The sequence below is a fragment of the Coffea arabica genome, chromosome 5e, assembly GCF_036785885.1.
Source record: "Coffea arabica cultivar ET-39 chromosome 5e, Coffea Arabica ET-39 HiFi, whole genome shotgun sequence".
Taxonomy (NCBI): Eukaryota; Viridiplantae; Streptophyta; class Magnoliopsida; order Gentianales; family Rubiaceae; genus Coffea; species Coffea arabica.
In genome coordinates, this window is record NC_092318.1 from 48,680,557 (window position 1) to 48,701,457 (window position 20,901).

General features: G+C 37.1%; 3 protein-coding genes across 8 annotated transcripts; all 3 read left to right on the plus strand.

Moving 5' to 3' along the window:
- The first annotated feature begins 2,186 nt into the window (after positions 1-2,186).
- On the plus strand, positions 2,187-9,228 carry LOC113688038 (sec1 family domain-containing protein MIP3-like). 4 transcript variants are annotated; one of them, XM_027205631.2, is made up of 9 exons: positions 2,187-2,563; positions 2,670-2,743; positions 3,371-3,514; positions 4,196-4,345; positions 5,516-6,025; positions 6,279-7,790; positions 7,898-7,966; positions 8,236-8,698; positions 8,792-9,228. In XM_027205631.2, the coding sequence occupies exons 2-8, from the start codon at positions 2,702-2,704 to the stop codon at positions 8,362-8,364; spliced, it is 2,556 nt and encodes an 851-aa protein (XP_027061432.1). In that variant the 5' UTR covers positions 2,187-2,563; positions 2,670-2,701; the 3' UTR covers positions 8,365-8,698; positions 8,792-9,228. The 4 variants fall into 4 exon arrangements, with proteins under 4 accessions (XP_027061432.1, XP_071905000.1, XP_071904999.1 ...); XM_072048899.1 differs by lacking the exons at positions 2,187-2,563; positions 2,670-2,743 and having other exon boundaries at positions 3,383-3,519; positions 4,196-4,319; positions 8,768-9,228; XM_072048898.1 differs by lacking the exons at positions 2,187-2,563; positions 2,670-2,743 and having other exon boundaries at positions 3,383-3,519; positions 4,196-4,319.
- Positions 9,229-9,603: 375 nt separating this feature from the next.
- LOC113743443 (uncharacterized) lies at positions 9,604-13,644 on the plus strand. Its single transcript, XM_027271448.2, has 10 exons — positions 9,604-10,331; positions 10,968-11,045; positions 11,255-11,296; positions 11,386-11,491; positions 11,965-12,029; positions 12,112-12,153; positions 12,235-12,342; positions 12,469-12,556; positions 13,028-13,074; positions 13,218-13,644. Exons 1-10 carry the CDS (start codon positions 9,732-9,734, stop codon positions 13,296-13,298), a joined length of 1,257 nt encoding a protein of 418 aa, XP_027127249.1. The 5' UTR covers positions 9,604-9,731; the 3' UTR covers positions 13,299-13,644.
- Positions 13,645-14,585: 941 nt separating this feature from the next.
- LOC113743510 (probable serine/threonine-protein kinase PBL7) lies at positions 14,586-19,008 on the plus strand. 3 transcript variants are annotated; one of them, XR_011814375.1, is made up of 8 exons: positions 14,586-15,137; positions 15,719-15,960; positions 16,299-16,434; positions 17,307-17,565; positions 17,689-17,821; positions 17,958-18,373; positions 18,564-18,732; positions 18,824-19,008. XR_011814375.1 is itself a non-coding variant. In XM_027271558.2 (6 exons), the coding sequence occupies exons 1-6, from the start codon at positions 14,978-14,980 to the stop codon at positions 18,207-18,209; spliced, it is 1,182 nt and encodes a 393-aa protein (XP_027127359.1). In that variant the 5' UTR covers positions 14,587-14,977; the 3' UTR covers positions 18,210-18,562. The 3 variants fall into 3 exon arrangements, 1 of the variants encoding a protein (XP_027127359.1); XR_003461119.2 differs by having other exon boundaries at positions 18,564-19,008; XM_027271558.2 differs by lacking the exons at positions 18,564-18,732; positions 18,824-19,008 and having other exon boundaries at positions 14,587-15,137; positions 17,958-18,562.
- Positions 19,009-20,901: the final 1,893 nt, after the last annotated feature.

A 20,901-nucleotide genomic window follows, 5' to 3' on the forward strand; every position in this document is an offset into this window, starting at 1 on the left:
AAACCATGGGGCCTCCATATTTTTTTTTAAAGACAATGGGATTGGTTGGTTCAACCGATTGAATTGCTAACCGGTCTTGCCTCTGGTTCAGTTCAGTAAAAAATCTAAAGAATCAATTGAACTAATCAAATCGATAAAAATTGGGAAATTCAATTGGTTTTCATTAAGTTTTTTATTTTCTAAAATAAATATTTTAGTTTCATTCAAAAGTTTTAATATTACAATAAAAAAATTACATAAATCTTTGAATCGGAATTAAATCGATTGAACCGCCTATTCACTTTCTGATCCAAGTTTAAAAACATTATTGTTTGAATCAGCAGACACCGCATTAACCATGGGGCCTGTTAATTGTGACGTAGCACATTTTTCAAGAAAGTAGCACAAATGGTAGACCCAAGTCATAAATTTACTAATTAAGTTGGGAATAATTGGGACGGGAGAATTATGGGAGAGAAAAGGATACGTGGAAGGAAGTGAAGGTGCTCATGAATTGACCTTTAGGTTTTCCATCTTGTATTCGTTGACTTTTAGGCATCGCATCAACTGTAGAGTGGTAATGCAAGTGTAGAGTGGTATATGCGTTTGTTTGGATTGAGCATTATTTACTCAATTTTATTTGCTTACATCGTCATTACAACTTTCAATATACATTTTTATCTTTCTAATTACCTTTTTATCTCACATACATCACATCACAAAAAAGTGCTACAGTATAAATATCCCAAAAAATCCCAAATAACTTACAGTCCAAACAAATGTCTTGAGTCTAGTTGTTCTTGGCAGATTGGGTTGGTAAGATTGTGATTCCTGTGCGGTGATTGTATATAATTCGGTATATATTCATATAACTTTGTTACATACATAAATTTTATTAAACGTATCAACTCAATTTAATAACACAATCATACAGTCTCCATGTAATAGTTCGGTCGGTCATGTAGTTTTTCTTTAAGGCATTGACCAGTGTTCAAATCCTGTAATCATCCATGTAAATATACACTAAATTTTAAAATAAGTTAAATGATCGTTTGTAAGTCTACAAATACAACCGTATTTGCTCTAATCCTTCATTAGCATATTATTCTCATTGTTCTCATGATCATAACCATACAGCAGCAACATGGTGCATGGTTTAGATTACTTGATGTTGTGTTTTTCTTTCCTCATATTCTGTTCACGAAATTCATATGACAATAGGTGGTATCATGGTTGTCATCTGTGTCCTATGATCCTAAGGAACGTAGTTGCAGCTCTCGGGTCGGTTGATGAAGACTAATACGTTTGAAAAACGTTTTCAAGAGTAAACATATTTCTAGGAGAGATAATTGTGTGCATCTGAAGGCGAATCCAACAGATGTTCAATTCCTTTTCCAAAGATAAGGTAGCAGACAGCTCTGTTTCATTATGAAAATTACCGCAAATAGAAGGCGTGATCGGTGAGATACGAGGAGTTTTAAGTGACATGAAACAGCCTGGTTCACAAAAAAAAAAAAAAAAAAAAAGAGTCAAGAATGCAACGTTTAATTTGACTCCCATAAGGTCATAACAATAAGAATAGGATTGAAAGACCCGAAAGACGAACTAAATTGCTTTATGCTCGAATTGAACTCAACTCAGTAAGAGCTCATTGGAATTTGGTTTGTCAGCTAATTAAATCAAGTTTGAATAGTATTTTGTGTTTGATAAATTTTTAAACTCGACTCAATTAGTATATGAGTGAAATTTACATGTAAAAAAGTTTAAATTATCAAGCTTGACTCGAGTTCGACTCAATAAAAATTCATTCAAATTCGAGTCAAGAAATAAACAAATTAAATTTAAACAAAACTTAATACTTATTAGAATAATCAAACAAACTTGAACATTAAAATGTTTGATTTGTACTGAAACCAAAAAAAAAAAAAAAAGCTACTTAGACATTTGTTTTTCAACAAATTATGGTTTTTAGTTTCAACCTTTTTGTTTATTTAAACCCATTTTGGAAGGTGTGTTGCTTGTTAGGAAATTAGGAGATGTTGGAATTTCACGCTTCATGGGTTACTCGTTTTGTTGTCCTATAGGGCTATACTTACCTACAATAGGGATCAAGCTATTAAAGGCGGGATATTAAACAGCAACAGAAGACCGCCTTTAACTGGCCACCATAAAAATACGCTGATTTTCAACGGCTCGTGATGGGTGAGTCGATGACGCCTTCAAGTCCTTGCGGTGCGCATAGTTTGGTCTAAAGGCGCTGCCTTGGAGGCAGGCAATAAACCACGCCAAGTTGCTTGCAAGCACAATTAGATCATAAATGATTCGATAAGTTGCCTTGTTGAACCCGACCCGAGTAGCAAAAAAAAAAAAATTTTTTTTGGGTTTTATTATTTTATTATTATTATTATTTTTTGTGTTTAAACCCGTGAAGATTTACCGAATTGGTACCGTTTGCTCACCCCTCTTGAACAAGGAAGAGTTTAGAGATTTTGAGCGACGTCGTATGCAGATCATCCCTGATGCCCAAATTCCCAGTCTGCAACTGAGATACTCGATGAGATTTGATAAAAATTAGAATTAAACAGTTAAAATCTACTTCACTAATCCCTTGGTTGTCGCATATTAATTAATTAATTAATTTTTGCCCATCTTTTCTATTTAATCGAAGTTTCATATTTCCTGTGAATCAGTAGAGTAGCAGAGAGCAGGGGAAACATCGGCCATGGTTGATGTCATCAAATGTTGTCTGGATTCAATTCGACAAGTAATTCTCTTCTCTTTTTCCATTCTAATTCTCAGAATTATTTCGTTTCTTGGGGAGTAATTTTGTAACAGTTTCATTTTGTATATATATTCAAGTGCTCGAATTATTGCAGTCCCCAAGTTAGAATTTTGAAAATTGTAAGCTTTAGTATAGAGGTAGATTATTGAAACCGCATTAGGATTTATGGAAGATTAGGGTGCCAGAAAACCATTTGATAAAAATGCCTGTATGGAGTCAAAGATTGGACTTTGTTGCTTCTTATATTGCGTCATGATTAATTCCAGCTGTATATTACTTTTTCCCGAATTTTGTGTAATAAATGTAAGGATCAAAAAAATCCCACTTGAGCATTTTAGTGGAAAAGAAATTGGAAGCATGAACAGGAAATAATTACTGGCGCAGATTTTGATTTTTATAGGAAATTGTGTTGTTAATTAGTTAAGAGAGAATTGATTGCTATCAAAATGAAACGCACAGTTCATTGGAGCCAGTTGGTGAAATTTTGTGAATTTAGATAGATAGGGCAGTCAATGCGATTTTATAATGCTCTGAGAGTTAATATGGTCCTGTTCTATGGGTTGCATGGGAAGATGAAGCTGAGAGAATTTTCCTTGACGTGTTATTCAGATATCAGATGATATTAAGGATGCCATTGTATATTTGGATGCTGGATGTGCTGAGAGTTTTCAGTTTCTTGGAGCTTTTCCTTTATTATTAGAACTCGGTGCTCGTGCTGTTTGCAGCTTGGAGAAGACGTCTGCTCTTGATGAGGTCAGGTGATTCCCATTTACTTCTACTTTGTTTAACCCATTCTGAAACTTTGGTTGCATGTCTGTATTAAATTTTATTGATCGTTGCAACTGTAGTTGTACTACATTAGCTTGTCTTCTGCCAAATATTTGCTCTTCAAGATAACAAGAGGATTGCTTAGTTTTGTGCTCGCATTATTTAATTTTCAACTTTAGACGCTCTATTTTGAGAATCCTTACATATTCTTAGATATAGTGACCTGTTCAGCAACTCATGCTTCAGGTGTAATTTTGTTCAAATCACCGTTTTCGGCATCATCTCGTGTACTGGTAATATCTTCCAGCTGAAATTGTGCAAGACATTTTTTCATCTTGGAAGCCATGTCATCTGCTCCTCCAGTACCAACCATTTTTTCCCTGTTTTCCCCCCCTTTGATGAATAAGATACCTGACTTATTATGACAATTTTCTCTAATATGAAAAAGCTTAAAGTCAATACTGAATTGAAACTAGTGCAGACAACCAGAGAGTGATATATGCGAGATCTGATGTCTTTTTTGTGCTTTCATGGGAAGTTTTTTTGTATAATGAATCTTTAAATTTTTTTTTTTTGGTTGGCAATTGATAATCCATCTGGAGTTTCTCTTTCCCTGTTTAGTTACTTTTCTCATTTCTTGATGATAAGTGTTGACAAATTTTGTAGGTGGTTAGCTGGCAATCAAATCCTGAACCGGCACAGAAAGTGGTGGTCATCACCTCTCGCCTACTTAGTGATGCACATCGATATGTTTTACGTTGCCTGAGCACTATTCAAAGAATCCACCGCTGTATAATCTTTACACCAATATCAGAGGCTCGTATTCTGTGCTTCTGTTTGTTTTATCATCACTCACTTGTACTAATTATTAGTGCTTGACCAAATAGAGAATGTATGATGGAACAGGTCTTTCTTGTGCTTTTTTCTTTCTTACAAACTTAAGATGCCGTAATGTTATTATTATTTTTTTTAATGTTGGGATTTTTGTTTAATTTGAAGCTTCAAGTAGCAAAAAATTTCTAAAGGATATGTATTCTAAGATCCAAAGATTCAATTGGAGTTTTTTCCATGGAAGCTGCTTGATACCATAGATGTAAAATCTGATAGTCATGGAAGTTTTATTTGTAATTGCTATTTAATTTGCTCTGAAGGATCCAAATTTCTCATTTATGCTTTTGTTTGTATCTCTATGCATTAGTCATATGCTGGTCCTTCTGTAAACAAACTACAACTGTGCAAGAAGCAAATACAAACAGCACATTTAGTGCTTGGTGCTTCATGGTTTTTCTTATTTTATTTAAATGGATGAGTAAGCATGTATCTGAATTTTTTTTTTCCTTTTTTTCCTTCAAATTGATCTTATATGTGGAAAGCTTTTATGCCTCCAGCCTCAAATGTATGCTGTAAATGAGAACTTGAAATGATGGACTAGGTATTGGCTGAATTCCATCAATGATTTCTGCTGTTAGGTTTGAATTGATGAGTTTGACTGCTCTTGAGCATTTTTGCATAGCAATAAGGAATGGTTGCTATGTTTGAGCTCTTCCAAAGTGTGAATATTGTTCTCAAGTTTCTGAAGTAATATAGGTTTGTATATGGAATAATGGTTGTTGTCTAGTTTGAAGATTGAAAGTACAGTATGCATGCATTTGACTTGTAATTCTGAGTTTCATATATGACAACTTCTGGTTTTAGAGTTAATTCTTCCTCTCATATTACCCTCTGCATGATAGAATGCCTGTCATATTTGAGAATATGCTGTCTGCATTTGTTTATGTATGAGAGTTTATGATAGGATTTCTTGTCTTCTGGTTTGAAGCTCTTGGATCAAGGAGCTTGTAAGACATTCTTAAACTTAAAAGTGAAGGCAACTTTTGCAGGGACATTTGTCCAGACACTCGTTTGCTCTACACTTTTAGGTTTGGTAAGATTTTATTTGTTTGCCTTATTCTCTTAAGGACTTGTTTCCTCATATTATGGTTGCAGGTAGGCCACTCAGCATATCCTGATTCACCTCTGGGACCTGATGCATTCCGTGAATATGAATCTTTACTAGTTCAAGATTATGAGGAACTCACAAAAGGAGGTCAGATGAACTCTAGAGAGTCTGATGATAGCAATCCGAGGGAGAGTTTAATTCCTGAAGGTGAAGGATGGTCGCAACTGGCTTTTGATGGAGACGACATTTCCAACTCTGGCCCCAATTCAACTGCAAAAGTTGTATATAAAGATGGTTTTCCTGTGCCTGCAGCAGATGGAGGCCAAATGCTAGTTGTTAATGTTCATCACTTCCCATTAATATTATGTCCTTTTTCACCTAGAGTTTTTGTTTTACCTTCTGAAGGATCAGTTGCGGAAGGAAACTTGTCAGTTGAACATGAGAACTCAATAAGCCCTGGGTTGCCTTCAATAAGTACTGGAACACCTGATGATGGTGAGGATGTGCCTGCTGGGGCAACTCTTACAGCTCAGTTTCTTTATTATCTGGCTACAAAGGTGATGATGCTATAGTGTTGCTTTCTTTTCTGATCTCATTTCGTTTTCCACAAAATTGGTAACTTAAACTTGACTATTACCTTCGCAGCAGAAAGTTGTGTTCAACACTCCATTACCCCACCATTGCTCCTTCTGCATGATAAAATTGAGAAAAACAAGTGAACATACTTGTCAGCTAATCGTATTATATCTTTCTGGTCCAGTGCCATAATTCAAATGTACTTATGTTGTTACATTGTTTGCTACAAAATAGATGGATCTGAAACTCGAAATATTTTCCCTTGGTGATCTCTCAAAAACTGTTGGGAGGCTTTTGATGGACATGTCAAGTCTTTATGATGTTGGTCGTCGTAAAAGATCTGCAGGGCTGCTTCTTATTGATCGGACACTTGATCTTCTTACTCCATGCTGTCATGGAGATTCACTGGTGGATAGGATATTTTCATGTTTGCCTCGAAGGGAACCAACAACTTCATTAACTCACGTGAAAGGATCTCAAAGTCAACTCAAGCATGGTGTTGTACGTCCTCCTCTTGATGTTCAGATACCACTTGATAAAATACTTGAGGAAGAAACTTTAGGAGATAATTTTCAGCTTCTAGAAAGCATTGAGGCATTTTTACATGGGTGGGATTCTAGCAATGCTGCTGCTCAAATTGTTGATTTGACAAATCTGAGTAAGAAACTAAATGGAGAAAAGCCGCTGCAAAATTCCAAGTTTGAGCAAATAAGGGGTTCCTTTGTCTCTACTGATAATTTTCATGGAACTAAGTACCTGGAAGCTGTACTGGACAGAAGAACAAAAGATGGGGCTGTGCTAATTAAGAAATGGCTTCAAGAAAGTTTGCGGCAGGAAAATATAACTCTGAACATGAAAATTCGTCAACGTTCCATTTCCAACACAGAGCTTCAACCAATGATTAAGGCAATAGCAAAAAGTCAATCATCGCTAGTGAGAAACAAAGGGATCATTCAGTTAGCAGCAGCAACATTAACTGCTTTAGATGAATTACATTCTACCAGATGGGATGGATTTAGCAGTGCTGAGAAGATATTGAACGTAAATGCAGGAGATACGAGCCAGAGCCTTGCCTCTCAGATTAGTGATCTCATTAACAAGAGTGCTTTAGTGGGTTTGCAGGAGCATAAGAGTCATTCTTCACAGGGTCTGCTTAGCCTTCAAGATGCTCTACTTCTTACAGTTATTGGGTATATACTGGCAGGTGAGAACTTTCCAACATCTGGATCTGGTGGTCCATTTTCTTGGCAAGAGGAACATTTTATGCAAGAAGCTATTTTGGATGCAATACTTGAGAACCCAGCAGTAGCAAGACTGAAATTTCTCCAAGGTTTGGCAGAAGAGCTAAAAGCCAACTTCAGCCGGAGAAATCCAGATGAAAAGAAGGAAGAGTCTCCGAGTCAATTGGAAACAGTTGATTTTGATGATGATCAGTGGGAGAGTTGGGGTGACGAAAATGAGGATACGGATAAAACAAAAGACCAAGCTTATGGAGACATGCAACTCAAGTTAGAATTACGAGATAGGGTGGATAATCTTTTCAAATTCCTTCACAAATTATCCAGCTTGAGGAGAATTATGCCTTTGGAAACAAAGTTGAACGATGATCCTTATTCAAATAAAGGATTGCTGTACAAAGTTCTGACAAGGGTGTTGGCTAAGTATGATTTCCCTGGCCTAGAGTACCATTCCTCCACTGTTGGACGGCTTTTCAAGAGTGGATTTGGAAGATTTGGTCTTGGACAGGTATTGGGTTCAGTTCATCTTGATATTTCCCCCTATGTTGAGACAAAAAAGCATGAAATCTATCCTTATTATCTAATACTGAAGAGCTTTTCTTTTGAACTTTCCAGGCGAAACCAAGTCTTGCTGACCAAGATATTATTCTTGTTTTTGTCATAGGAGGCATCAATACTGTAGAGGTGTGCATAATTTAACTTGATCGAGTTCACTTTTGCTTTACTTACTGCTATATCCTCATCTTTGTATCTCCAATTGAGTGGTTTGAACTCAAAGAGTATAAGATACTTTCTCTTTTCCAAAAGGAAATCAAAGAAAAGAGATAGAGCAAAGGATGACGGGAAATGGAAAAATAAATAGTGTATGTAATCCTTAAAAAATTAGAGAAAAGAAATTTAGCCATGTATTAGACACTGGAAACATGCTCACACCTATTTGTTTTGTGGTTAAGGTACGGGAAGCTCATGAGGCATTATCAGAAAGTAGTAGGCCTGATAAAGAACTGATTCTTGGTGGAACAACCCTTCTCACTCCTGATGACATGTTTGAGTTACTTTTGGGAGAATCTAGTTTCATATGAGCCTACCTTGTGACACCTTCCGCTGAGGAAGTTGAAAGAAACCAACCAGAGATCAGAAGTATCCAAGTTGTATGAGTGTTTTTCCTTTCATTTTTCCTAACCTCCATTAGAGGCAAAGCTGAGAAAGAGTGGCTACAAATACTTCTTTCTCATGGTGACATGTTTGAGTTACTCTTGGGAGAATCCAGTTTCATATGAGGCTGCCTTGTGACACCTTCTACTCAGGAAGTTGAAGAAACCAACCGCAGATCAGAAGTATTCAAGTTGTAAAGTGTTTTCTTTTTCATTCTTCCTAACCTTCATCATAGAGAAGGGTATGACAGAACAGCTATAGGTACATCTTTTTTCCTTGTTCATTTTCATTTGTTCTTTTGACTGAGCAAGGGGTATTTCTTTGAAATAGTTTGACTACTTTTTCAAAATGCAGATTTGGTTTGGAGTTCACTCATGCACATCATCATTCTCTCTGCGTAGTTGCTCGCACCGGGAGAAACTGTGACCAACTGTTTTACATTGCCTGAATTTTTCAGCATTTTTTGTGATGAACAGTTAAACACGAGCTCGGAAAGGCATTCTTCAACTCATACCAAGCCAGTCTTCTTGCTGCGAAGGCCAATTCCAGATTTCCAGCTCCCTACCTCAGAGCAGCTACCCAAATTACTGTAGGATTTGGTGTCATCACAGTTTCTGTTGCAACATTACAACAGTTTCTCTATCTAATTTGCTCGCATTGGCTTTCGTAGCTTTAGTCTTGAAGGGAAACCTTAAAATTTTATTTTACTTATTGGGGTGTCCGTCAAGAACTTGATGTCAGGGCACTATACTGATATATGGTTACACAAAATTTCAATTTTGTTAGCTCTACAGGCAGCTTGTTTGCATTTTCATTTTATTCCTTCCTGTATGGCTGTATGCAGCCTCCTGACTTTTGCTTCCCCTTTTCCCAATCCTTTTCATCCATGGATTTGACAGCATATGATAGTTCTGATGATCAACTTGAATTTGATAACATGAAATAGGCTGAACCCCTCAGCCCAAAACCACAGAGAATCCTCAAAAAAAAACAAAAAAGGAAAATCAAACTTCCCATTTTTCCAATATGTAAGTAAAAGCACAAAATATTAAGATTCAAAATATTCTATAAGGAAAACAAAAATGACAGGGGTACCTGTGTGTGCTCAATTATAAATAATAATAATAATAATAATAATAATAATAATAATAATAATAATAAAACCTTTCCCCCTGAACCGGCCGGTCCGTGCGTAAACCTCTAAAGGGCTAAAACCCCAGCTTTCTTCTTCTTCGTCTTCACTCTTGAGTAGTGACTATTCTCACCATTTCTGAGCTTTTTGGAGGTCTGAAACATGGCCGTATTCAAGCAACTTCTCTCTCAAGCCCACCGCCATTACTCCTTCCCCAAATCCCACCAATCCCTACTTTCTCTCCTTACTAGAAATCGGCCCTTTTCCGACCAACCTCCTCCAAATTCATCCCCAAGAAACCCCATCCCCATCCAACCGGTTTCCTACGCCGTTAAAGAACCCAATCCCGAAAAGGAGGAAAGCCCACCACCAGCAGCTACTGAATCCCAGCCCCAAGGCCCCGCCACAGGCCAATCATCATCGCCACCGGAGCAAAACCCTGGTGGGCCGGACCAGGATGTTAGAGCCTCTTGGACCCGAGAGGAAATTCGATATGTGAAGGATACTCCGATTATTTCTCCGGTGTCGTACCCGGCTCGGGTGGCCCCGTTGCCTGAGGACCGGGTGGCAACTGAGGAGGTGAAGGAGGATGATGAGTTGGAGACGGAGAGGAGGAGAATTGAGGCTGAAAATCAGAATATGATGAGGAGGGTTTTGAGGGTTCAGGAGGAAAAGGTCCCTTTTCCGACTTTGATTAGGACGGATGATAGTAAGAAAGGGAAGGTTGTTTATGATCTTAAAGATGCAATTCAGCTAGTAAAGGTCGGATTTTTACCCTTTTTCTTCCCCTTCGGTTTGTCCTCTTTAAAGATAATAGCATCGAATAGTTGTTTGTTGGTTTGGAAAATGAATATAGGATGCATTTTATGTAAGCTTATTCAGACAGATGGAGTTGTGGATACATTTTCTTCTACAAATTATGTTCTTGAAAGTGGTGTAGAAGCTCGTGAACTAATAAATTGTTTGGTATTTAGTTACATTTGGGTATTAGAATGATCTGCTGAAATTTTGATGCTGTAAATGTTATGACCGATACAGGAACTCGTGAACTAGTTAAATGGATGATCTTTAGGTGCCGTAAGGAATTAGAGTGTTAGTAAAAAAATTTCTGATGTTGCAAATGTTTATTTGAGAAAGGACCTGGAATAGTGATTAACATGTTAGGACAGGGTTGAAGCTCTGGTGAAGAGTGCAGGTTATTTGCTGTCTTTAGGATAATTGGTTCAGTAGGTGTTTAATGTAAGAGGAAGCACGTGCAGTTTCCTCTGTGTATGCTGAGACTAAGTCTGGAATCTGGATGACATGAATAAGTTCTTCGTGTGCTTTTTCTTGAACTGCTGCAGCCTTGTTCTGGAAGCTAGTGTAATTTGGTTTGTCTTCTTTCTAGTGATTGTACAGGCTAATGCCAAGCGTAATTTTGAGGAAACGTTTGAAGCACACATCAAACTGACACCTGAATTACGTAGAACTGATCTGGTGTGTGTTCTTTCCTTTCTTTCCATGATAATTTTTGCTAAGAAAAAGAAGCAAATCCAATCACATGGTTACCACCATTTTGTTGTAGTACTGACTAAGTGTGCAGTTTTACCCTACAAGCAGGGCGGTCGACCATGCACCCATATCTAGTAGTGATACCTCTTATTTTGTAACTATAATAGTTTTTCTTTTCTCTTGTTCAAGTGCAGAAGCTTAGTGGTTCTGTCTTGCTCCCACATGGTTGTGGAAAGGTAAAACATGTACTTAGAAGGGTCTACCTCTGATAATGAGTTTGGCTTTTCTTTTCCCCTTGAACTGATTGATGACCATTTACTCTCAGAATTTTCGGGTGGCTGTCTTTGCTGAAGGAGATGCTGCAGAGGAGGCTCGTGAAGCTGGGGCTGCTTGTGTTGGTGGAAAGGAGCTTGTAGATAGAATAAAGAGAGGTGAGGAACTGTTTTTCTTTTATGGTCTCTTCTGATTTGGTAATGCATGATTGGTCATCTTGTTGACCAGGGTATAGTTAACATGATTCTGCCATCTGTCACCCTCATAAACAAAAGAATAAGATAAGAAACTAGGGGTGTTACTTATGAAATCCTATGTTTCAAAAACAGATGGCTGCTGGGAATTATTTTGCTGACAAGTATCATAATTAAAATTTTCTTGGGTCTCTAGTCTCGCCCTTCTTTGCTTCTTCGATCTGTATTCGAGGACTAAAAGAAGCCCAAATTTTCTAGTCGGTTCAAAATTGAATTGAGCCAAGTAATAAAGGTTAAATATGCTTTTTGGTTGATGGTGGTTGCGTGTGAACTTTTACAGTAACTTCTGATTTTCCTTCCTCTATGTAATCTTGTTGGCCTATTTGAAGAGAAATTATCATAGAATTGCTCGACTCATTAAAATCAATTATCTGCAGGTGAGGAGAAATTTCAGTATGATAGATGTTTTGCTACTCGGGAAATGATGATTTACGTGCCAAAGGTTTTTCTGACTTTAGCTGTATTGTAACTTTCCAGTCAATAAAGTTTAGCATCTGTTGCATCTCATGTGTTCCATGCTGCAGATAGCAAAATTCCTGAAGCGAGGGTTGATGCCAAATCCTGATGTTAGTTTCATCAGCATGTTTTGTGAATGATTTGCAGTTTCCTTGTATGACTATTAATGCCCTTCTACCTGATACATGTAGAATGGCACTGTGACCAATGACATTTCAAGGGCTGTTAGAGAAGCAATAAGTCAAACCATTATGTTCCAAAAAGATAAATCTGCAATAGTGCATGTACCACTTGGAAAGGTTTGATTACTTCAAATTTTCTTGTTCATCTTGTTTTGTATTAAATCAAGTCAAAGGATATGTAAATTATTATTTGGAGCCAGTTCTGATATGTATTGTTTGGAATGGAACAATAATCTTGTGCAGGTGACGTATCCAGAAGAAGCCTTACGTGAAAATATAGGTGCCTTTGTCAATGCCCTCTTGCATGCTAAACCTGCAGGATTAAAGAAGAGTAAGTGGTTTGCACTAGGGATTTGTGATTTCTTATTCATTGAGATTGATAAAATGGGCAAATACTTGGTTGATGCTGTGAACTGAAACAGCATATTTTTCCCTTTTGTGAGATTTACTTCATAATTCTATTGGTTATGAATCCTATGCATCTTGTTCTCTTGTTTTCCATAATTGTGTTCCCTAAGCGTGATTTTCATATTTCACTGGTCCCAAAAAAAAGGAAAAAAAGAAAGAATAAGACAGAAAATAATTATGGGGATACTAATAAAGGATACTAATAAAGCTTTATTGATTAAGATACATGAGGCCCCTTGCATTAAATGGTTATGGAGGTTTATTGATAGAATGACTACTGTCCCTTGTCTCAGTGGGTGTTTTTGTTTTCTGATTAACAAAAGTGGTATGTCATGGGTTCTTGGTTTTTGATGGTTGTTCCTTTCTTGATGATGGCATTTTCACCTCAATCCAGGTTCCAAATATGCTGGGTACGTTAGTACTTTTCACATCTGCAGCACGGTAAGCTCACGAACGTGTTTTTGGTTGCTTGCATTTAATGATTAATGCATTTGATTTCTATTGTTTACTATCAGAACATTTTACCTTCATATACAATTGTACCATATGTTCCATTCTTACTGTTTGATCCATGGAAAATGCAGATGGGTCCATCAGTCCCTGTAACAATGCAATCGGTGTCCATGGCTGTTGATCGATACAACAAATTGAGACTGCAGGCATAATTAGCATAGGTTCAATCGGTGGAGCTCGTGATTTTGTAGTAGCAATGTGTTGCTGGTGAAATCTCTCTGTGATGGTTTTGCATCATGGTTCCTCTTATGTTTTTCCGTCATTTAGGTTACTGGTTCTCCTTTTTTGTTTTTTGAATAGGTTTATTTGTAATATGTTTCTACTTCTCTATTTTAAAGTTGCATTCGGTTGTAGTGAATACAGAGTAGGGTTTAGCTCAAAGGGCCGAGTAGAGGGTTATTAAACAATCACAAAGCAGTTCTGTACCATCCTTTATTTTGTAATTTCAAGACGAGCCATGGTTGTTTCCTTAATGGATGGCTCATAGGTTTGCTTCCATGAACACAGTTTTCAGCTAAACCTCTTAAAAGGTAAAAGCAGTATCTTCAATTTTTTAATTGCAATTGCATTTTTAATTCAATTTGGTTAAATACAATTGCAATTTCAACTGCAAAAATTCACGAATTCAGACCTTTGAAGACAAACAAACATCGGTTCCTGTCTGGTTTTCATTTTCAATCCACTTTTGATGTTTGAGAAAAGAACTCAAAAGAAAGAAACAAGAAAGCTGCATATAGATTGTTTTGTAAGGTGAATGACCACAAAAGATTTTGAAAGACGATACTTGCACCATCCATGGTATGGGCCACATTGTGCCCCTACTAATCCAAACTGCTAAGGATTCTTCAAGTAGACAATATCCCACATCTGGACGTCATGCCAATTTTGTACAAGAATCTCCCTGATATACCGTGCAATAACTTGGAAGGAATAGACAATGAGCCTCTGGACGCTAGGGGGCCAATGTGCAGGTTTCAAGCAAAAAAGTGGAAGAAATGGCCAAAAGCCCCGGATCGTTAGTTTTTGTACTCCAGAAATGGCCAAAAGCCTCGGATGCTACAATCTTTAGAAAGCCGCTTCTGACGGAAAAAAGGTGAGAACCTCTTTTCGAGGAACTTGTTATTGCGCTTCACCATTTCTCCTGGAGCAAGCTTGGGATCTGCAAAAAAAAAAAAGAGAGCATAGCCTAGAAAAGGGTTTTTTTTTTTTTATTGGAAATTGCCTAGAAAAGTTACTACTAGCTTAGGGACTAATGGTACAAACATACAAGAAGTTACTTTAAATGTTCAAAGATAATTTCTTGTTTACCAGTACCCGTAATTGGAGAATGGAAATGTACAAATTGCTACCTGTACATCTGCTCGTGAACATTTCACATTCATCTATGTACGTTGAAATAACTTGCGGTACCAAAAAACCATTTGTACGTTGCACAAAATGTTGAGTAGCCAACTAGACCAAATTGATTGTACAATGTCTGAAAGAATTCTGTCATCCTCTTCTCGAGTTCTTTCTATCTTCTTCATTTCCCCTTTGCTATTATATTAGAGTACTGTAACTCCGTAAGTGGGTAACACTCCACGTCTCCACCCCTCCATAGAAGAAGAAGACAAAACAGGAAACAGAGGAAACACACAAAAAGGATTGTTAAGTGGAATTAATGCAACTAACCACTTTTAGTCACTTCAACGTTCAAACCTTTAATTCTTTCCCCCAAAACAAAAAAAGTTCAAACCTTTAAGCTTAAAAAAAAAAAAAAAGGCTACTCAAAAAACAAAGACCACCATAAATTTTCTCCAATTTCTTCACTTCATTTGCATTTCCAGCTGAAATGGAAGCAGAAAATGATGAGTACAAGAGAAAAGAGCACTTAGTGCTGGTGACAATCCTAGTCTTTGCTTCTCTTGCCATTGCTTCTTTGCTGGTGGCCTTTAGCTACTATTGCTACATTAGGAACAAAGTCTCCAGGCGCTTGGAAAAAGCGAGGAAAAGTAAGGACTCTTTTTTCCCCCCCTTTGGCTCTTTTTTGTTAACAAAGTATTTCTATTTTGGACGTCAAATGGGAGTTCATTATCAAGATTCTGGCTTGTGGGTTCTTGATTTGAGTCCATTCTTCTTTCACCACTAAGAGTTAAGAGTTTAATGCAGTTTTATATTTTGTGGGTTTTAACTTTATTTTATTTTTATATTTTTCTGGTGCGATATTGCTCAAAGGTTGGAATTATTTTGTAGGACTTTAAGAGTATATTGAGTTTTATGCCAACGGAACATGGCATTTCTGTTTCTTGAAGCTTTAAGTTAGTAAAAGTGAGTGCTAAGGTGAAAAGGAAAGATCTTTTCTAACCCATTACAAAATGTTGTTTACTAATTATGGTTAGAAAGACGGGGAGAGTAATAGCAGGAAGGCCATGTATGTTTCCCATCTAGTGCCTGGAGATACTGCAGATTGAGTACACAAAAGGAATCTTGTATCTTACTCTGATATTTTTGAAGCTAAAGTTGCCAATTCCATGATTGACTTTTGATCTTGTTCTCCTATCTCTCTTTTCATTGTTACGTAAATAAATTTAAGCGGTTGCTAATGAGGAGAAAGCAAGCAGTTTTGCAAATATTCAAGTTGCTACTCAGAAAGGGCTTCAGGTTTTCACCTTCAAGCAGCTGCATTCTGCAACTGGTGGTTTTGGGAAGTCTAATATAATAGGACATGGTGCATTTGGTTCTGTCTATAGAGGAGTGCTTCAAAATGGGAGGAAGGTTGCAATTAAGTTGATGGATTCGGCTGGAAAGCAAGGAGAAGAGGAATTCAAAGTAGAGGTACATTTTCTTCAAATTGTAAAAGTAAATAGTTACTAGGATCTGTTTTGTCTCGTACTTTATCTTGCTATTAATAGCTGAAAATTGAACCTTGGGGTTTGAATTCTGGACTCCAATTAAGAATAAGTTTCCAAAGATGAATTGTCTTGAAATGTTAGCGGGAAGTTATAGCTTTCTGAGCTTAATATATGAAATGTATGATCCAATACTAGTTTTTGCAGAAGTGACTGTCAAGAATTTAATGTCCTATGACAATTCCAAGTTTGTAAATTGCCAATTCAATAATGAAAAAAATTGAAGTTTTCTTTTGATGACTACCCTTTTGATTATCGATACAGGTGGAACTTCTAAGTCGACTGCATTCACCTTATCTGCTGTTGTTGATTGGCTACTGCTCAGAAAGCAATCACAAATTGCTGGTCTATGAGTTCATGGCAAACGGTGGTCTGCAGGAACATTTGTATCCCATCAGTGGTGAGTTGGTTGGGCGATGAGCTTAGAGTTTCCTTGTATTTAATTCATGACAATACCATAGACTGACCATATTTATTCTCTTTTTCGGGGTGCCTGTTCCGTGCGCTTTTGTGGCAACTTTGCATGTTCTTCTTCATATGTCATGTAGCTTTCATCTGCCTCTGTCCTTTTAGATTTGGACTAGTCCCCATCATCCGACAATCATGATAATATTGATATGGTTAAAATAGATTGAATAGCAAGAGAAGTATGGGTCTCTATTCTTCCTCGGTAGACATGATTACATCTTTTGGCTAAGAAATACTCAGTCATTAAGATAAATGCCAATTGTTGTGACACCCTGTTAACACACATGAGAGAGCAATTCTAAATCAAAGGAAACAAATAAAATAATTTGGTGTAGAAGCTTATAAACAGAAAGCTTTAACTGAACCAAGTCTTCCAGGCCTTCAACTTAAAATATTGAACCTGAAACATGAAACCACAAGGATCTGGAGAAACTTCGGTGTTGAAAATTTCAAGTAGCATGAACATCATTGTGTCTCTTAATCCATATTACAAAGGACTAGGACCAGAAAAGCACTATTTGCATTTGAGGGAGAAAATCTGCAATACAGTATAAAATTGCAGAGCAAGACACTTTACACTGCTTAGCAGAAAAACACTTCTAAATTAGAAAGTTCAAAGCTTTATAACTTGGACACAAGCAAGCGAAAGAGGACAAAGAAGAAGTAAAGATGCGAAAGCCTTTTTCATCTGTTAAGGATTGGTTATGTTTACTTGAATAATGAGTGGCTCATATGTTGTTGTCTTTCTGTCTTCAATTGGTTTTCCCCATTTCCATTAACCTTTTTTTTTGCTCTTAAATTTAGGTTCTAATAACGTCTCTTCAAGCTTGGACTGGGATACTCGGTTGTGTATCGCATTAGAGGCGGCAAAAGGCTTAGAGTATCTGCATGAACATGTTAGTCCCCCGGTAATTCACAGAGATTTTAAAAGCAGCAACATTCTTTTGGATAGAAATTTTCATGCCAAAGTTTCTGACTTTGGGTTGGCCAAACTTGGATCTGAAAAAGTTGGTGGGCATGTTTCGACCCGGGTTTTGGGTACTCAAGGATATGTTGCCCCGGAGTAAGGAAGTTTCCTAGTTAACCTTTTGTCAGATTATGTTTAACTTTTCCCCGCTCTTTTCTGGATTTTAACCCTTCCTTTGATAAATTGTCATTGAATTATTTACATGTTGCTACCCTATAGATATGCATTAACTGGGCATCTGACAACAAAATCAGATGTCTATAGTTATGGTATTGTTCTGCTGGAATTACTGACGGGCAGAGTCCCAGTTGATATGAAAAGGCCTCCAGGCGAAGGTGTTCTTGTATCCTGGGTAGGTTCCTTGACTAGTATCCTGCCACTGCTCCCATAGACCTCAGCATTTTGCTTTTCTCCTTTTGCAATCTGAGTCAGAATATTTATGCTATTATCTGTGTTATTTAGTCTGTTGCTTCTGGTTTCCTTGTTAGGCATTGCCACGACTCACAGATAGAGAAAAGGTTTTAGAGATTATGGATCTTAGATTGGACGGTCAATACTCAATGAAGGATGTTATCCAAATTGCGGCCATTGCCGCAATGTGTGTACAGCCTGAGGCTGACTACAGACCGCTGATGGCTGATGTTGTGCAATCCCTGGTCCCATTAGTCAAAAACCACCGTCCAACCTCAAGGGCTGGTAGCTGTTCTAGCTTCCATGGTCCCCAGTCTCCGAAGGTTTAGCAGGACAGTGATAAAGCAAGCAGGTGAAAATAATGGACTAAAATTCGTCTTTGTAGTTCTGAATTGTTCTATCCTTGTAAGCTAACAACTGGAGGGAACACTTCCATCAGTTATTCAAGACTTCTGCATTCTGTATCTCTTTTGACAGAAACTGGATTATCATGGTAAGCTTCCTGTGTGTTCTCTAAGTTATGCTTAATGATTATGCTTTAGTTGAACAGATGTTGCAAATGATAGAGTCAGGGATGTATTAATTCTTGTTTCAAACTAGTTGTTCAATATTAAATATGTCTAGTCCTTGTGAGGTGTAAGTTCACAATATAATGATTTCTAATCAATATATTTCATATCTAGATCTGGTCATGGATTGCAGTTTCTGTGTGCAATGAAGGGTGCTGGAGCTATTTGTCATGCAGTTCTCATTTTTGAATGCTCCTATTGCTTCTTCTTATCTTAACCTAATAAGTCAGAAGTAGCTCCTTGTTAGTTGGTGCAGCGTTCTTTGAATGTCTAGTGTCATTTGGTAAAGCGTCCTTTTCCTCTACTTGTACAAATTTGCTCTTTAGTCACGTTTGAGCTTAGGCTGTATCTGATTGGCCCATCTCATTTGACAGCATCAACTTAGCAGTACTAGCTTCCCTGTTGATTTTATGGAGATCGCAGCAGGCCATTCCTTTGCCATGGTCTGAAATGAGTAGGTGGATTAGGACCAGCCACATTCCACTGTTTTTGGCTTCTCGAAGTGGGGTCAAATGTACTCTGCAATGCAATACAATACAATTTGCCTTTGACAAGTTTTTGGCAGGAAAAGTAAACCCCCTAAAATCTTAATTGGAATGAAAAGTTACCCAAACCAAAAAAAAAAAGGGAAGAAAGAAGTAATATTTCAGTACCATAAATAAGACTGTGCCAGGGAAAAAAAAAAGTCTAATCCCAACTATTTTTCTTTGCCTTCTTTACGCAGTACCATAAATAAGACTGCTGTATGAGAGATTATTCAAGAAAATTAGCTTGACTTGTGCATAAAAAAGGCTGCTGTGCTAAACGATAGACTTTCTCCATCGACAAGCATTAATTGGATACTAGAAAATATCTCCCGCGCGGTTTGAAATCTTTAGCTAACACCGCTTGTTGACTGCTATATGTGATTACGAAGTAATTTAGGGAACAAAAGCCAGTCCAGTTATATCATTGTCAAGGCACTCCAGAAGGAATAATTCCATGCATGTTACTTGAAGGCGGAAGTGACTAGTTACCAACATTTTCTTCTTGATGCGCCATTCACAAATCAAATCAACTCCAATAATTTTCTTGAATAATGGTCCATCTGCATTTACTTATCTAACCAACTCATTTAATTATCCAACTCAAGAGAATTTTGATCCAAAAGTGCACTACGTTACACAAATTCATAATCCCAATTGCGCTACATACTAGATGAAAAAAACTTAACATGTTCAAACAAAATATATATTTTTTTTAAAAAAAGCATAGCTGTTATCGTTTTGGTCAATTTACATGCTAAAAATGTTCAACTTAGATCCATTTGGATTAGCTATTTTTGGGGGTGTTTTTGAAAAATTTTACTGTAGCACAGTTTTTACAGTATTTTTTGGGATATTTTTAGAAAATATTTTAGGATATTAAGAGTAGAAGAGTTTTTAGAATATATTTTGGGATATTTTTTAAATATTAAAAAAATTTAGACTACTTTTAGAGTAAGTGCCCTGTTTCTAGAGTAGCGTGGCAGAAACTGCTATAGCTATGCTTGATTCAGAGAGCACCATTTCGATGGCAACAAGAGCTGCAATAGCTGCAATGAGTGTTTTCTCATTGGAAGTCCAACTCTTTTCCTGATTAGGCGCGAAGACTTGGTCTTGCTGTTGCAGTATACTGCTTGTGGAAAGCACGGAACCAGACTATATTCCAACAAACTCCTACAGATGCTACAAAACTTGTGAATTGCTGGATGGAAGAAAAACCCACGAAACAAAAAAGAGAACTGGGATTTAGTGATGGAACTTGGACTTTCTCATAGTTGCTTTAGATGAATTTTTCGTGCAGATAAATAATTATGATGTATTTGGATTTAATTTCTTTGTACACTCTCCCTTTTCTGATCAATAAAAGCATGGAAGTTTACATTAAACAAATAGTTTTTTTTTCCACGCATTATGTTGGTAAATGATGCACAGTTTCCACTGATTGTTGATTGGACGTCCTACCAAGTGGATTGCAACGTAATGCAATTTCTCAGCTTATAAGGTAGAGAAAAATCTAGCCAACAGTATAATGGATGTGTTTATCTCTGCTTGAGCACGACATTTGTTGAAAACCAATTTCATGACTTTGCATTATCCTTTCATGTGACTATCACTATATATTACTTACGGATTATAATGGTCAAACCTCACTAAGTTCCAACCCCATTAGAAAATTGGAAAAGTGAAAAACCTCTTTAAGTTCTAAGTTCTAACGCCATTAGTCGGCACGTTTTGTAGATTAAGAGGACAGGTTGCAATGCCCTTTCTTGCATGGATGACTCTAGAAGCATTAGTCAATTCCCCTTTTAATTATGGTGTCTCATACCTTCGTTTCCATCTTTTTTCCCCCCTTTACGGATGGCACTTTCGTTGTCATCCATCTAACCAGAGTGAAAGGATAAAAGATCTACGCGTTTAGACTTTGGTGC

Coding starts and splice junctions, on each gene's coding strand:
- LOC113688038 (XM_027205631.2), top strand. CDS start 2,702: ATGGTTGATGTCATCAAATGTTGTCTGGATTCAATTCGACAA. Junction 2,744..3,370: donor GTCTGGATTCAATTCGACAA/GTAATTCTCTTC, acceptor CGTGTTATTCAG/ATATCAGATGATATTAAGGA. Junction 4,346..5,515: donor TCTTTACACCAATATCAGAG/GCTCGTATTCTG, acceptor TTATGGTTGCAG/GTAGGCCACTCAGCATATCC.
- LOC113743443 (XM_027271448.2), top strand. CDS start 9,732: ATGGCCGTATTCAAGCAACTTCTCTCTCAAGCCCACCGCCATTACTCC. Junction 10,332..10,967: donor ATGCAATTCAGCTAGTAAAG/GTCGGATTTTTA, acceptor GTGATTGTACAG/GCTAATGCCAAGCGTAATTT. Junction 12,154..12,234: donor GGTTGATGCCAAATCCTGAT/GTTAGTTTCATC, acceptor TGATACATGTAG/AATGGCACTGTGACCAATGA.
- LOC113743510 (XM_027271558.2), top strand. CDS start 14,978: ATGGAAGCAGAAAATGATGAGTACAAGAGAAAAGAGCACTTAGTGCTG. Junction 15,961..16,298: donor AAGAGGAATTCAAAGTAGAG/GTACATTTTCTT, acceptor TTATCGATACAG/GTGGAACTTCTAAGTCGACT. Junction 17,566..17,688: donor CAAGGATATGTTGCCCCGGA/GTAAGGAAGTTT, acceptor GCTACCCTATAG/ATATGCATTAACTGGGCATC.